This window comes from Littorina saxatilis, linkage group LG4 (genome assembly GCF_037325665.1).
Source record: "Littorina saxatilis isolate snail1 linkage group LG4, US_GU_Lsax_2.0, whole genome shotgun sequence".
NCBI lineage: Eukaryota > Metazoa > Mollusca > Gastropoda > Littorinimorpha > Littorinidae > Littorina > Littorina saxatilis.
This window is the reverse complement of record NC_090248.1, coordinates 57,631,847-57,649,290: the sequence shown is the minus strand read 5'-3', so window position 1 is coordinate 57,649,290 and position 17,444 is coordinate 57,631,847. Positions and strand designations below refer to the sequence as shown.

The window sequence follows — 17,444 nt, the reverse complement described above, 5'->3', positions numbered from 1 at the left end:
TGCAAGCACTCAACCCCACCGCCACCCACCCCCAGCCCACCCCCTCTCTCACACACACACATTGACACACTCTCTCTCTCTCTTGATTCACAAACTGAGTGACACACCTGATGTTTCAAGATCAGTATAACATATATTTTACATGGTATTTGTGTGCACACCAACTCCCTCATTAAATAAACATGAGAATGAACATGAACTCAGAAACAGTAACTTCTGCATATGTCTAAAGCGGCTGAATGAATGAAACATTATATGGGAAGTCTATATGCAATTCAGAGACTGCTGGATAAGATTTGTTTCACCTCACAGATTTTGAAGCCCACTTTCATTTTCCAAGCCAATTTTTCTGTGACATGGTGAAAAGATGCTTTTACATTGATGCTCCTTACTTCCCAAAAGAAGCAAGTGGAATTGGCAGACCAAACACTTATGAAGATAACATTTCACTAAAAGAGTTATTGAATAAAGCAGATCTTTCAAATGTAATGTTCATGATGATCATCAACAACCCCCTCTTCACTTGTGTAAGCTCTGCATTGGTCAACAGTGTTAACAATACATTTCAAATGATTTTGAAGAAAACAACAAACTTCTATTTCAAACACGTTTAAGTACATTTACTGTTTGTTTGTTTGTTTGTTTAAAGAATAGCAGTGTTTCAGCTATTAAGCTACAGAAATAACATGAGTAGTTGTAGTGATATAGCTCAGTTGGTAGCGCGCTGGATTTGTATTCAGTTGGCCGCTGTCAGCGTGAGTTCGATCCCAGGTTCGGCGGAAATTTATTTCACAGAGTCAACTTTGTGTGCAGACTCTCTTCGCGATCGGTGTCCGAACCTCCCCCCGTGTACACTACATTGGGTGTGCACGTTAAAGATCCCACGATTGACAAAAGGGTCTTTCCTGGCAAAATTGTTTAGGCACAGTTAATAATTGTCTCTACCTATACCCGTGTGATTTGGAATAATAGGCCGTGAAAGGTAAATATGCGCCAAAATGGCTGCAATCTACTGGCCGTATAAAATTTCATCTCACACGGCATCACTGCAGAGCGCCTAGAACTGTACCCACGGAATATGCGCGATATAAGACTCATTGATTGATTGAGTGATCACAGGAGCTTTGCTAAGCACAGTATGCATTCAAAACAAAATCTCTTCCAACCCTGTATAAGTATTTCATAATTAATTATGTACGACGTTATCTTTTAAAGAAAAACTCCCACACCAGAAAGGAATGTAACTACATGTGATACTACACTATTAACATTAGGGTTTTCCCTTTTACAGTTTGATTTAACCAGTTAATCTTCTGTATGACTTGTTTTTCAGTGTTCATAATAGTTTAGCAGTTATCAAATTGTCTGTTTAGTGTATTCTACAAACCTTCTGGAAAACACTAGATTCTTCTGTTTTTCTAGAACATTTCTTCTCAGGTAGGTGAAAGAAGTGAACCCACACCAGGTAGAACACAGGTGATGACACACAGGAAGAAGCAGTGGCGAGGGATGATATGACAGTACAGGTATGGTCAGGGGTGAGGAAGTTCTACATCATCGCAGATCCCCTGAACAAGTCCACAAGAAATAAATAATTCACGCCTGGCTTTGAGTGTTCCAGGGTTCATTTCACAGACAGAAGTGTAGATGTGTGTAAAGTCTATGGTAGATGTACTGTACGTGTTCTTGCACTGTAGTGTGCTATCAGTTCTTGTTGGGGTCCTCCTTCAGCGTCACTGTGCGGTTGAACACAAGCTGAAACAAACAACAGATTTTCTCTGATCTTTGTACTCTTGAAAAGAATGAGAACCGACAGATATTTTTTTACTGTTTAGCAATGACCAAAATGGTCTTTACATCAAACTTTACACACACACACACGCACACACAAACACACACGCACGCATACCTAATGCATGCACCCACGCATGCACTCACAAACACGCACACACACACTCACAAACACGCACACACACACACACAAACACATGCACACAAACACGCACGCACACACACACACAAACATGCATGCACACGCACACACACACACACAAACACGCATGCACACACACACACACACACACACACACACACACACAAACACTGACCCTGTCAGCAGAGGAGTCAGGGTCGAGACTGAAGAAGCCGTTCCTCTCAAACTGGAACTTGTCGTACACCTTGGCCTTGCTGACCGACGTGTCCACCAAAGCGTTACGCAGCACTGTCAGGGAATCCTGGTTCACACACATACCACAAAGTATAAGGTACATGTAACTCAAAAACAGTGATTATTGAAAAATGTTTCCTCACAACATATATATATGTATAACCAATGCAGAAGAAAATAAAACAATTCTCTAAATTGATTTTTTTTGGTCATTTACATTAAAAAACCAAAACAAAACAAAAACCATGCTTTATGACAGCTGCAATAAGTCATTTTCCTGAATACATTTCAAGGCATGCATTTCAAGGGAGACTATCATGTAGAAATGCTGCAGCTCACATGAACTGCAAAGTTGCCTCCCATCATAGTAGTGAAACATGTTGACTAGACAAGCCAAAACCCATACAGATAACAAAGTGTCATGTAGCAGTGAGCGCAGTGAAAGAGGACAAAGACATGAAATCCACATCTGTGTTAGTGAATACAGTCAATCCCACCCACCCCCCCCCCCCCCCCCCCCCAATTAAAAGATTCCCTCCTTTTGAAACCTGGTTTTCTCAGACTTCAATCAATCAATCAATATGAGGCTTATATCGCGCGTATTCCGTGGGTACAGTTCTAAGCGCAGGGATTTTTCAAATTTTTTTTTTCTTATGCAATTTATATCGCGCACATATTCAAGGCGCAGGGATTTATTTATGCCGTGTGAGATGGAATTTTTTGTACACAATACATCACGCATTCACATCGGCCAGCAGATCGCAGCCATTTCGGCGCATATCCTACTTTTCACGGCCTATTATTCCAAGTCACACGGGTATTTTGGTGGACATTTTTATCTATGCCTATACAATTTTGCCAGGAAAGACCCTTTTATCAATCGTGGGATCTTTAACGTGCACACCCCAATGTAGTGTACACGAAGGGACCTCGGTTTTTCGTCTCATCCGAAAGACTAGCACTTGAACCCACCACCTAGGTTAGGAAAGGGGGGAGAAAATTGCTAACGCCCTGACCCAGGGTCGAACTCGCAACCTCTCGTTTCCGAGCGCAAGTGCGTTGCCACTCGGCCACCCAGTCCTTGCAGACTTTCTGTTCATAACCTCTCAAATTTACCCCATTTAAAGACTCCCTCCTTTTCAAGACTAAATTTCCTAAGATTTGTGGAGGTCTTAACCTTCGCCAGTCCAGGTTATCGACTACACACCACACGGAAGACATCGTGGGGCCATGCGGACCCATGCTTCTCAAAGATGCATGCTTTTCCTTCTTTGAGAAACATGGGTCCGCACGGCCCCATGATGTTTGTAGTCTAAATTTGACCGTTTTTTTTTTTATTACTTCTCGCTGAAATTTTAGGACATAAGAGGTTTTTAGGTGCCTGAGGCATTCTGAAAAGCTCATTGAAAAATTCCAACTAGTTTAAGAGATATTTGCAATTAAACACCGTTCTGGGTCCACACAATCCCACGACCACCGGCGAAGGTTAAAAGGAAGGTTCCACTGTGTATATGAATACTGACCCTGTTGACGTCTGTCACGAAGCCTCCAGGCACCTCGCTGGGGTCCTCCGGGTTTTTGTGGAAAAATCTGCAACATATCCCGCATCAGCATCAGCGTCAATGGTTATTGGAATTTTAGACTGGGAAGAATTTAAAAAAATATCACATATCTCTTATATGAGAGCAGCTAAACTATGAAACTTCACTTGTATCAAAGATAAGGGAAGCAGAACTTACAAAACCCATGCAGCAAAAATAAAGCAAAAAGAATGACAGCGCTTCATTCTGACTGGACAGTGTCTATCTTTGGAAGAGAAACAGTAAAAACCGTTTAACAGCTATTTCATAAGAAAAATTGTAATGATCATACTTGCACAAAATATTCAAAATAACAAGACAGTAAATAAAACAAATATTTATGAATAAAGAAGCTGCAGAAATATAACAAAAGATAGGCTAAAAAGCACTTTGTAAAACATAAAACTTAACACAAAAGGCATCTCTTCCCCTCCCAAAATCCCCCTCACCCTCGTCCTTCCCATCAACTCATTCCCTAAATCCTCTCCACAATCAACTCTGCGTCAATCTCTCTTGGCTTGAGAGGTTTACAGTTAGAAAAGCATTGACAGAGCATGATGCAGCAGACCACTCACAGTGTTTCGTAGAGTCGGACTTCACAGTGCAGAGGTTCCGACACCCAGTGGATGAAGGCTTTGGGTTTGGGGCCGTCTGTCGCGTCGTTACACTTCACCACCAGCTCTGTGATCTGACCCTGTCCATCCTGTTAACAAACAACACTTGACATCACACAATGATAACATGAAACGTATCAAGGCTTTGGGTTTGGGTCCGTCTGTGGCGTCGTTACACTTCCCCACCAGCTCTGTGATCTGACCCTGTCCGTCCTGTAGAATATAGTACACAATACTGTCAGGTATATTGCTACACACACTACAGGTCAAGGCTTGGGTTTGGGGCCGTCTGTCGCGTCGTTACACTTCACCAACAGCTCTGTGATCTGACCCTGTTCGTCCTGTTAATACACAACACTTGACATCACTCAATGATAACATGAAACGTATCAAGGCTTTGGGTTTGGGTCCGTCTGTCGCGTCGTTACACCTGACCACCAGCTCTGTGATCTCACCCTCGCTGTCCTATCAACACACAACACTTGACATCAGACAATTAGAATGTCTTGTTTCGTAAAAATTAAAACGTTCCAGTACCCCACAATTGTTGTTCTTTTAATTCTTGAGTTTGGAATGATAGCAGTAATCTACTTTTGGATTAGTGGATGACCTACCTTGACAACTTTGTCCACGGTGATGACGATCCCAGCGTGTCTCAAACCCACCGACTGGTTTGGCGCCAGTCGCTTGTAGTTCTTGTCTGCCTCCTGCAAACAACATTCACACTGGCTATCAGGACACTCATATACTATCTTCATGTAAACAATCAACCTTAACCCATCCCTGTGTTGCTCACAGCAATATAACCATCAACACATCTGATACTGCGGGCGGGGATGTAGCTCAGTCGGTAGCGCGCTGGATTTGTATCCAGTTGGCCGCTGTCAGCGTGAGTTCGTCCCCACGTTCGGCGAGAGATTTATTTCTCAGAGTCAACTTTGTGTGCAGACTCTCCTCGGTGTCTGAACACCCCCGTGTGTACACGCAAGCACAAGACCAAGTGCGCACGAAAAAGATCCTGTAATCCATGTCAGAGTTCGGTGGGTTATAGAAACACGAAAATACCCAGCATGCTTCCTCCGAAGGTGGCGTATGGCTGCCTAAATGGCGGGGTAAAAACGGTCATCCACGTAAAAGCCGTGGGAGTTTTAGCCCATGAACAAACAAACAAACAATCTGATACTGCTGTGGACAAACACTTGTGCTATCTGTGTGCGTCTCCATACTTTCTAACTCAGGATTTCAGCCAAAAATATATGGCTATTTTGATAGTCTGGTGAAGGAGTTGGTGTGGGGGGAGGGTGTGGATTGGACAGTCAGACACAGCCCTATTTCCACGATGGAGCCTTATTGCTACGGAACTGTGACTCTTCTTCTTCTTCTTGTTCAGACATCCACGGAACTGTAACAATACGGAATATTTGTCCACGTAAAGCATATTTCAATGTACATTTTGAATTTGTTTTTTTATCGAAACACAAGTGCATTTCAGTAAATTTTTCTGCCCTTTAAAAAAAAATAAATCATATCTTATGAAGGTTAATTTTGTATTCACAACCTCACTCGCCTGACATGGTTTTTTTAGTGTCAATAATTACAACACGATACACACCTCTCTGAAGTCTGCTCGCTCGATGTAGATTGTGCTTGTGATGGGTACTTTGTGACTGCCCTTGGACTCGTCGGCAGGAAAGTTGGGGACAGTGACCTCCCCTGGGTGAGTGGCGGGGAAGTTCTGTATCACCACCTTCAGCGGGTCCAATACCGCCATCACTCTGAGACACACACAAGATGCTCAGGTCAAAACACACAAACCTTCAGCGGGTCCAATACCGCCATCACTCCGAGACACACACAAGATGCTCAGGTCAAAACACACAAACCTTCAGCGGGTCCAATACCGCCATCACTCTGAGACACACACAAGATGCTCAGGTCAAAACACACAAACCTTCAGCGGGTCCAATACCGCCATCACTCTGAGACACACACAAGATGCTCAGGTCAAAACACACAAACCTTCAGCGGGTCCAATACCGCCATCACTCCGAGACACACACAAGATGCTCAGGTCAAAACACACAAACCTTCAGCGGGTCCAATACCGCCATCACTCCGAGACACACACAAGATGCTCAGGTCAAAACACACAAACCTTCAGCGGGTCCAATACCGCCATCACTCCGAGACACACACAAGATGCTCAGGTCAAACACACAAACCTTCAGCGGGTCCAATACCGCCATCACTCAGAGACACACACAAGATGCTCAGGACAAAACACACAAACCTTCAGCGGGTCCAATACCGCCATCACTCTGAGACACACACAAGATGCTCAGGTCAAAACACACAAACCTTCAGCGGGTCCAATACCGCCATCACTCTGAGACACACACAAGATGCTCAGGTCAAAACACACAAACCTTCAGCGGGTCCAATACCGCCATCACTCCGAGACACACACAAGATGCTCAGGACAAAACACACAAACCTTCAGCGGGTCCAATACCACCATCACTCTGAGACACACACAAGATGCTCAGGTCAAAACACACAAACCTTCAGCGGGTCCAATACCGCCATCACTCTGAGACACACACAAGATGCTCGGGTCAAAACACACAAACCTTCAGCGGGTCCAATACCGCCATCACTCCGAGACACACACAAGATGCTCAGGACAAAACACACAAACCTTCAGCGGGTCCAATACCGCCATCACTCGGAGACACACACAAGATGCTCAGATCAAAACACACAAACCTTCAGCGGGTCCAATACCGCCATCACTCTGAGACACACACAAGATGCTCAGGTCAAAACACACAAACCTTCAGCGGGTCCAATACCGCCATCACTCCGAGACACACACAAGATGCTCAGGACAAAACACACAAACCTTCAGCGGGTCCAATACCGCCATCACTCCGAGACACACACAGGTCTCAAGGTTCAACAACTCAACTAGCAAGATGCTCAGGTCAGACACAAAAAAGCTGTGCTCGCTATGTACAATAGCAAATTTGTCCTGAGGTCTTGGTTTAAAGGAAAGGTAGAGACAATAATGGTGTTTGACCAACATCCTTATTCAAATAATAATGTCAATCACAAAGATGCAGATATCAAACGAAATGTAGAATTTCCTTTGTAAATCAAACCACATTTACTGTTAACAAATGCTCTACCCGCTTCCAGCATGGAGGTGTCGTATACCGACAGAAAGACAAACATACAGACAGACAGAACCTGTAAGTTGAGCACGTCCCTGACACAGGCCTCTAACATGGAGGTGCAATGCACACAGACAGACAGACAGACAGACAGACAGACAGACAGACAGACAGACAGACAGACAGAACCTGTAAGTTGAGCACGTCCCTGACACAGGCCTCTAACATGGAGGTGCAATGCACACAGACAGACAGACAGACAGGCAGGCAGACAGACAGACAGACAGACAGACAGACAGACAGGCAGACAGACAGACAGACAGACAGACAGACAGACAGACAGACAGACAGCTACATGGGAGCCTGTAAGTTGAGCACGTCCCTGACACAGGCCTCTAACATGGAGGTGCAATGCACACAGACAGACAGACAGACAGACAGACAGACAGACAGACAGACAGACAGACAGACAGACAGACAGCTACATGGGAGCCTGTAAGTTGAGCATGTCCCTGACACAGGCCTCTAACATGGAGGTGCAATGCACACAGACAGACAGACAGGCAGACAGACAGACAGACAGACAGACAGACAGACAGACAGACAGACAGACAGACAGCTACCTGGGAGCCTGTAAGTTGAGCACGTCCCTGACACAGGCCTCTAACATGGAGGTGCAATGCACACAGACAGACAGGCAGACAGGCAGACAGACAGACAGACAGACAGACAGACAGACAGACAGACAGACAGACAGACAGACAGACAGCTACCTGGGAGCCTGTAAGTTGAGCACGTCCCTGACACAGGCCTCTAACATGGAGGGATCCAGTGCAGTCTGTGCCATGGTCACTCCCACCTGGTGAAAAACAACACCTCTCTTACACAATTTCCTTTCAAACTTTACTGAAAACACAATATAATGTTGGTGTTTTCCCGCATGTTGTTTCAAAGTTCACTGAAAAACAAAATTATTACTGTTGACGTTTTTCTACATTTGTTAAAAAGTGCCCCTGTTTTCACACTGTTGGTTCCTGCCCGATAGACAACAACTCAGCACAAGGAACATCACCGCCACCTAACACAAACACCAAGAAGTATCTTTATTCCTTTATATTTCCCTCAAAATCATTATTCCTTCCCGATTCAAAAGTTAAAAACAGACACAAATAAATGTAAATGTAAAAGAATTTAATACCCAAAAAAGGTGTATAAACCAGGGACATCTTACAAATAAACTAGCAAGAATGGAACACTGAACACTGGACCCTGCCACTAAGAAATCTAGATAAAGGCTGCATTACCTTTGCACAGAAGTAGTTGATGGCCTCAGGGGGAAAGCCGCGACGTCTCAGCGCTGTCAGAGTGAACAGACGAGGGTCATCCCAGTTTCTACAAAGATAAAAACACCATCATGATTAAAGAAACGAAACAAAAATATGAACAGACACACACACACACAAACACACACAAAAGCAATCAGTATATCATCTTTTATGGCACAATAGGTGAGAACAGACAGGAGTGGAGGTCCTTCGCTGCTGTTCTACATGCCAACCGGCGTAACGAGAAGTTAGTAAGTAAGAACAATAGGTGACAGACTCAAAAAAGAGTGTTGCAGTGTTTATCAGTTAAAAATATGCAGTAACAGATTCCATGGTCGTAGTAGCAGCATGTGAAGAACAAGAAGGTAAGTCAATACTAGCAGAGCTTTCCCCTCCACGTTCACCTTGCACCCACCTGACTAAGCCCTCGGTGATGAGCTTGCCGATCTTGCGTTTGGACACGACGGCGTAGTGCAGGTTGAGGCGGCCGTACTCCCACTGGACCGGGCAGTACATGTCCAGCACGTTGCACAGCCAGTAGTACGACGACCGTCTGGTTACACATAAATTAAGTTTGACACTCAGAAAATTGAAGCAACAGATGACAGGAAACTGTACAACCTATACACAACTCCGTAACGGTGCTCCAATGCGCGTTATGCAAATCATGATTTGGCACTATTTCTCTTTAACCTGACATGACTCATTATGATTCTGTACATTACGGAACAACTTAGATAATTCAGTCAAAGTGCATATCCCACGGTCTTCCTTCTAGGCGTTCTCTCACACTACTGATCAGCATTATCTCTAACAGCATTTTGCCCAGTAAGCAAAATAGTGTTGTTCAATATTCCTCACAATTGTATACCTACTGGGTGTGCTTTTTGACTTTGTGTGATGCTGCATTCGCTGCAGTTTGGTCTTATTACACTTTCTACCCCACCTATGTTGACCACGTTTTTTTAGCTGAGACCAGCTGTGCTGCAGCAGGTCACTCAGAATTGTAGTAACTGTGTAGCAACAGTGTATCTACACGCTGGAATACAGGCGTTAAATCAACGTTACAGGAAGTGACTGAAGTGACTGTGTGTACGGATATATCCGTACCAGGTCAGATAGAGCCATATGAGTGGGTACGGATATATCCGTACATGGGAGACAATGAGTTAAGCTAAGCTAAACTGATGACAACACTAAACATGAGCATAAAGAAAGGCCATCCACAACAGAAGAGTATAGTGAGTATACATTGTCCTAATACTCTTCTTGCTTTACTACGTGTGCACAACATATTAAGCTGTAAGTATAACTCTCACCTGGTCTGGAATTCTTTGGTACACAGAGAGTGAGTAATGTTTTCTATGGAGTCACACAGACAGTGGGTAAAGTCGTACGTTGGGTAGATGCACCTGCAACAATACACACACACTCTAACACATTTCCATAGCAGAGTACCCTTTCACACTGTTTGTTTGTTTGTTTGTTTGCTTAACGCCCAGCCGACCACGAAGGGCCATATCAGGGCGGTGCTGCTTTTGACATATAACGTGCGCCACACACAAGACAGAAGTCGCAGCACAGGCTTCATGTCTCACCCAGTCACATTATTCTGACACCGGACCAACCAGTCCTAGCACTAACCCCATAATGCCAGACGCCAGGCGGAGCAGCCACTAGATTGCCAATTTTAAAGTCTTAGGTATGACCCGGCCGGGGTTCGAACCCACGACCTCCCAATCACGGGGCGGACGCCTTACCACTAGGCCAACCATGCCGGTTCTTTCACACTGTGGAGTAACGTCTTTTTTATGCTTGAAAAAATGTTCAGCTGCTGTCTCTACTGCCAGGAGGTGGTAGCCTGGTGGTTAGTGCACTGAGCTGTACCGTCTTTTGGTCTAGGGTTCAACCTCCAGTCTTGGGAGAAAGGAAAGAAACGACTCCTTGTCAACTTTATATGTGCTAACTCACTAGTGACCCTATTGCTTGTGTTTTCACAGAATGAATATAAAAGATAACTGCACATGTGCAAACTCCTTTACTCACTTTCTCCCCCTCTACAGTTAATACTCTGACATATACTTGTAACTGAGTGCAATTGAAGCACAGCAATCGCCTTTAGAGGCAAAGCCAGTCAAACTGGGTTGAGATTTTAGAGTTAACTTAACCTTCTTAGCACGATGGGCCGTTATTGTGGCTCGGTCGGTAGACCACGATGGACCGTTATTGTGGCTCGGTCGGTAGACCCTGATGGGCCGTTATTGTGGCTCCGTTTGTAAGTCGCGGTACTGCAGCAGATAAGGGCAATCATTGGCTTGCTTGTGTTGACCAATCAGAAGCATCGTTTGTCGAAGCTTCCTGCCATGCTTTCGAGGTGAAAATTGCGAAGGTTTATCAGTGATTTTTCGACTTTGTTAAAAGTTTTTGGGCCACGATCAGTGATTTTTCGACTTTGTTCGAAGTTTTTGGGCCACGATGAGCGACGTTGAAACGGAAATCGAAAGTGATCATGACAACGAGACGTTCCTAACGATACCAGTGATGAGTCCATCGGAGATAGCAATTCTGACGGGGATTATAAAGGTAATTTGATTGTTTACATGTGTAAGAAGTTGACTCGATCCCGACGATCGATCTTTTCCTTGTTTTCAGTATGTTTTGCATGGCATTGTCTCTGATATATATTTTTGGAGTTCGCTGTGTGCACTGCGCATGGATTCTATTGTGGATTATTGGATTGCTTATCCTTTTCTCTTTTCAACAGTATATAACTTTACTATGTTAGCATAAAAATCAAAGTTAGGAGGTGCCAATTACTAACCCTACCATGGAATAATCTGGAAGTCTGGAATAAGTGCAGTACTAAGAAGGTTAATAGCCCTTTAAAAACTGCCATAGGTACGCAAAGGTTCCCAAGAGCATACACAGTGACAACAGCAGCCAGACCCCATCACAAACAGCCAGACCCCATCACAAACAGCCAGACCCCATCACAAACAGCCACTCCACATCACAAACAGCCAGACCCCATCACAAACAGCCACTCCACATCACAAACAGCCAGACCCCATCATAAACAGCCAGACCCCATCACAAACAGCCACACCCCATCACAAACAGCCACACCCCATCACAAACAGCCACACCCCATCACAAACAGCCATACCCCATCACAAACAGCCAGACCCCATCACAAACAGCCACACCCCATCACAAACAGCCACACCCCATCACAAACAGACACTCCACATCACAAACAGCCAGACCCCATCACAAACAGCCAGACCCCATCACAAACAGCCAGACCCCATCACAAACAGCCACTCCACATCACAAACAGCCAGACCCCATCACAAACAGCCAGACCCCATCACAAACAGCCAGACCCCATCCCAAACAGCCACTCCACATCACAAAAAACGTCCAGCTACTATAGATACTATAAATAGCTCACACTTTGGCAGGGAGACCACTCCGTCAATGCAAAGCAACTGCTTGTGACAAGGGGAACTACTGGGTCACCCTGTTACACACTGAACACAGAAACACACACTGACCATTTGTCACCGGTGCGGTGATGTGCGGTGAACTTGATCCTGTAAGCGACGGGGTCTTTCTTGCCCTCCTCCAGAGTTGTCTTCATCCTCACAGTGGCCTCCCCTTCTGCGATCTTTCCCTTCTTCATGTCCTGCAGAGATAAAGCACACTATTTAACTGCTTGTCACATAGCTCTTGGCAGTAAAGTTGTTCCTTTGGACCTTAATAGTCTCCTGTCCGCCCAGCCGACCTTCCCCTTGACCCGGCTTGTGACCTCGATGTTTGATGCCCCCGCAAGGGGCACGGTACTCTCTAAGCACCCAAAACCTCAAAGAGAGATAACTGGCGGAAACCTTCCTATTGTAGTCTCCTGTCCGCCCAGCCGACCTTCCCCTTGACCCTGCTTGTGACCTCGATGTTTGATGCCCCCGCAAGGGGCACGGTACTCTCTAAGCACCCAAAACCTCAAAGAGAGATAACTGGCGGAAACCTTTCTATTGAACATATCTCTAGGTCCTGGCTTTGAATGTGGTTAAAAGAAACACAAATCATTGACGCATACAAAAATGTGAAGAAAACAAACAACAGCAGCAGACAGATTCTTTCCCAGAAATCCATCCACTAAGCCAACGGTAGACAGGTAACTGTGAAGACATGTGCAAAGAAACCGAAAGCGTTCGTTCATATTTTGAAAGCATAACCAACCAACTACAAGCTACACAACATAATTATCAAAACCATGATGAAGGTCACACACACCCAACAAAAAACATCAGGAAGACGGCTAACTGCGGTGACACTGCGGCTAACTGCGGTGACACTGACCTCAAAGAGCTGCAGTGATTCCTCGATGGGTCGGTCCCTCCAGGGCGAGTCGGGGACGTTGAACCCTTTCAGCTCGTCTGCCTTCTGGTGGCACACGTAGCCGTGACCTCGCTTGATCAGCTCCACCGCGCACTGGTACAGCCTCTCAAAGTTGTCTGAGGCGTGGGTCACCTTGAACGGCTTGTAACCTGGGTAACACAGTGTTTCAAGGTCAGTCAGTAACACCGATGTAACAGAGGTAACACCGGTACAGCCTCTCAAAGTTGTTTGACGCGTGGGTCACCTTGAACGGCTTGTAACCTGGGTAACACAGTGTTTCAAGGTCAGTCAGTAACACCGATGTAACAGAGGTAACACCGGTACAGCCTCTCAAAGTTGTTTGATGCGTGGGTCACCTTGAACGGCTTGTAACCTGGGTAACACAGTGTTTTAAGGTCAGTCAGTAACACTGGTATAACAAGAAATTCCTCCGAGGTAGGAAAAACACCCCCGTCCTTACCATTCTCACTGCCACCAACTGAGAAGGTTATTTCCCTTTGACCATTAATATGTCCCTCTATAAGTCCTTGTAGAATCTTAATCCACCAATAACTCCCTAACCGTGTGTTTGACTGGTCCCAATTTTTGTAAGGACCGTCTCAGGAATGTATAGAACCTGTTCACCAAGTTTGGTGACGATCGGTCCGTTCATTCTTGAGATCTATATGCGAACACAAACACACAAACAAACAAACAAACAAACACATCGACCGAATCCTATACACACCCCTATACCGGGGGTGTAATTAATGACCATCAGTAAATCCAGTCAAGACTGTCACGAGAGAGTCATTGCACAGTCTTTTCAAGAACAACACTGACAACTGTCAGCATGATTACTCTGAGAAACAAGTCTCCTGGCTTACTGGTGTTGGGATGCAAGCCCCTGTTGACAGCTGAATGTCATAACACGGTGCACAATACACTGATAATCGCTTACAAGAGAGCACAAGGACGCCCCCAACTCCGCTACAGAGATGTCTGCAAAAGAGACATGAAGACCCTGGACATGGACATCAACGGCTGGGAAGACCTTGCTCAAGATCGAGCCCGCTGGAGGCAGGAACTGAAGAGAAATCTAGCCAAGGGGAAAGAGAAGCTCAAAGCTAGCCTCGGAAGCACAAAGGCTCAAAACCAAAGAACTGTAAAGTAACAACATCAGATACTGTTCACAAGTGTGGTCGCTGCGGCAGAGACTGCCACTCTCGCATCGGGCTGCACAGCCACAGCAGGCGCTGTTCCAGCGCCAAATGACTCTTTCAGGCGCAGTTCCATGGCCCCTTCAGGACCGACAATCGCTTTCTAATCCAATCGACAGTACATGGGTACAGAGCCAGGCCCACACACTGGTTCAACATTCAACACTCTTGGAGACAGACAGTGTCAGACAAAAAGACAACACATGTAAACATCAATGACACAGTGATACCTGTCACAACAAACCATCCTTGGGGCCAACCAAACTGTCCCCACAGTGCAGTTGGTCTCTAATAACTATCATAAGGGATTTTTGTAATGGTGCAACGCCTGTGGTAGTTCTACGCACCTATATAACAACAGCTATTAAATAACAATTACATACACAAATAAACAAGTCTGCAGAATCATAACACATTAAAGATGAATTCCGGGAATAACTATCAGGTCTGTATGGGTTGTAAAAGAGTGAATACTCTAGCTTTTAGCGAGACAATAAACAGGACGGTCACTAGAGAGGGGAGTGTCTGAAACATGTGGGCAAGGTACATGTGTGGTTTGCTTGTCTCACTAAAAGCAAGGGTATTTACTCTTTCACAACCCATACACACCAGACAGTTATTTTTCAACCCATACACACCAGACAGAGTTATTTCCCAACCCACATTAGACAGAGTTATTTCCCAACTCATACACACCAGATCCCTGTCTGAGCGATCGAGAAGAAGAAGATACACACCAGACAGAGTTATTTCCCAACCCATACACACCACACAGAGTTATTCCCCAACTCATACACACCAGACATAGTTATTTCCCAACTCATACACACCAGACAGAGTTATTTCCCAACCCATACACACCAGACAGAGTTATTTCCCAACTCATACACACAACACAGAGTTATTTCCCAACTCATACACACCACACAGAGTTATTTCCCAACTCATACACACCAGACAGAGTTATTTCCCAACTCATACACACCACACAGAGTTATTTCCCAACCCATACACAACACACAGAGTTATTTCCCAACCCATACACACCACAGAGTTATTTCCCAACTCATACACACAACACAGAGTTATTTCCCAACTCATACACACCACACAGGGTTATTTCCCAGCTCATACACACCACACATAGTTATTTCCCAACTCATACACACCAGACATAGTTATTTCCCAACCCATACACACCAGACAGAGTTATTTCCCAACCCATACACACCAGACAGAGTTATTCCCCAACCCACACACCACAGAGAGTTATTTCCCAACCCACACACCGTACAGAGTTATTTCCCAACTCATACACACCACACAGAGTTATTCCCCAACCCATACACACCAGACAGAGTTATTCCCCAACCCATACACACCAGACAGAGTTATTTCCCAACTCATACACACCAGACAGAGTTATTTCCAAACATCGTCTTTTTAGTCAACTCTACACTGACCTAGCCACTCCACCATCTCTCTGATGGCCAGGAAGAACTTTTCCTCCTCCTTCTCTGGGTTGGTGTCGTCGTATCGCAGGTAGCAGTTACCTCCCATCGCCTGCACACACAACAAAATAAATGTTAATTACAGGCAGCCGCTGGAAACAGGACAGCAAGCAACAGAAAACCCAAGCCATCTAACCATTTACTTGACACAGATATACACAGCACTAATACATGTGAGAGCACAAATCATGGATATCTACCAAAAGACACAATTATTTTACATACTTGAGAGAGACCACTCAAGTCATAACAAAACGATATACTCACACATGTATATCATGTAAATGAGGTCATGTCAAATTACAGTCTGACAGAGACCTAATTTTCCACTGCTCATGATGACAAAGTCACTGAGACAAGCATCATTCTTGAAACACTTTCGCATTGTCTCTTTTCTCTATTTACACCACACCAATGCTGGCTTTGTTCAGACAATACACCTGTCCAACCTATCCATCCATCCCACCCACACAAAGAGGGACTGTAACCACACTTAACCACAGCTAGACTGATATCAACACACACACACACACACACCTTGGCGTAACCAAAGTTGAAGTTGATGGCCTTGGCGTGGCCGATGTGCAGGATACCGTTGGGTTCGGGCGGGAATCGCGTGTGAACTTTGCCCCCGACCTCCTTCATGTGCTGCTTCAACAGGTCCATGGTGTTGGGCGTGATCACGAAGCCGTCCGTCTTGTAGTTCTCACCTGCACAGGTAATCAGCCACAGACTAAGCACACACACACACACACAAAGTTTGGTTTAGGGTAACCCGACCAACCCTATTTTTTCCCGCTAACCCAAAAACTTTATTTCATTTCTCAAAAAAACACCCACTTTTGACACATTTTGCAAACCATATCGAGACTAAGAGAAGTAGCCTCCTTTGAACATTCAATACAATTCAAGAGCTTGAGACAAAATGGTGTTTGTGATGTTTTCATATTATTATGAGGTCAACTAAATTTTTTGTTTAAATAAAATTTTTAACAAGAAGAGCAAACGCTCGATCGAGTCACTTTCGCAGTTCTGAATATTATATGAGGCATCAGATGGACAGGAATAAATTGCTATTCACAACACAATGAGTCACGTTCACATAAAATTTGAGCCCGGTCACTTTTATAGTTTCCGAGAAAAGCCCAACGTTAAGTTGTGTGTTGCCGAACAGAAAAGGCTAGTTATCTCCCTTGTTTTTCTGATAACGTTCGTAAAAGGCTACAGATGTAAATACTTTGATGTAAAGAATAATCCTACAAAGTTTCAATCACATCCGATGAACTTTGTCAAAGATATAAAATGTCTAATTTTTCCTTTGACGCTGACCTGTGACCTTGAAAAAGGTCAAAGGTCAACGAAACCATCGTTAAAGTGTAGAGGTCATTGGAGGTCACGACTAAACAAAATATGAGCCCGGTCACTTTTATAGTTTCCGAGAAAAGCCCAACGTTAAGTTGTGTGTTGCCGAACA

General features: G+C 44.7%; 1 protein-coding gene across 2 annotated transcripts in view; it reads right to left on the bottom strand.

Moving 5' to 3' along the window:
- Positions 1-1,216: 1,216 nt before the first annotated feature.
- LOC138965176 (glutamine--tRNA ligase-like) overlaps positions 1,217-17,444 on the bottom strand; it is a 31,933-nt gene continuing 15,705 nt past the window's right edge. For both annotated transcript variants that reach the window (XM_070337294.1, XM_070337295.1), the window contains 14 exons: positions 16,508-16,680; positions 15,923-16,022; positions 13,222-13,409; positions 12,417-12,547; positions 10,179-10,271; positions 9,275-9,412; positions 8,839-8,926; positions 8,308-8,393; positions 5,974-6,136; positions 4,976-5,068; positions 4,323-4,450; positions 3,691-3,757; positions 2,109-2,234; positions 1,217-1,755 (listed from right to left, as the gene is read on the bottom strand). In XM_070337294.1, coding sequence (XP_070193395.1) covers positions 1,705-1,755; positions 2,109-2,234; positions 3,691-3,757; positions 4,323-4,450; positions 4,976-5,068; positions 5,974-6,136; positions 8,308-8,393; positions 8,839-8,926; positions 9,275-9,412; positions 10,179-10,271; positions 12,417-12,547; positions 13,222-13,409; positions 15,923-16,022; positions 16,508-16,680 — 1,625 coding nt within the window. In that variant the 3' untranslated portion in view covers positions 1,217-1,704. The remainder of the gene's footprint in view (positions 1,756-2,108; positions 2,235-3,690; positions 3,758-4,322; positions 4,451-4,975; positions 5,069-5,973; positions 6,137-8,307; positions 8,394-8,838; positions 8,927-9,274; positions 9,413-10,178; positions 10,272-12,416; positions 12,548-13,221; positions 13,410-15,922; positions 16,023-16,507; positions 16,681-17,444) is intronic.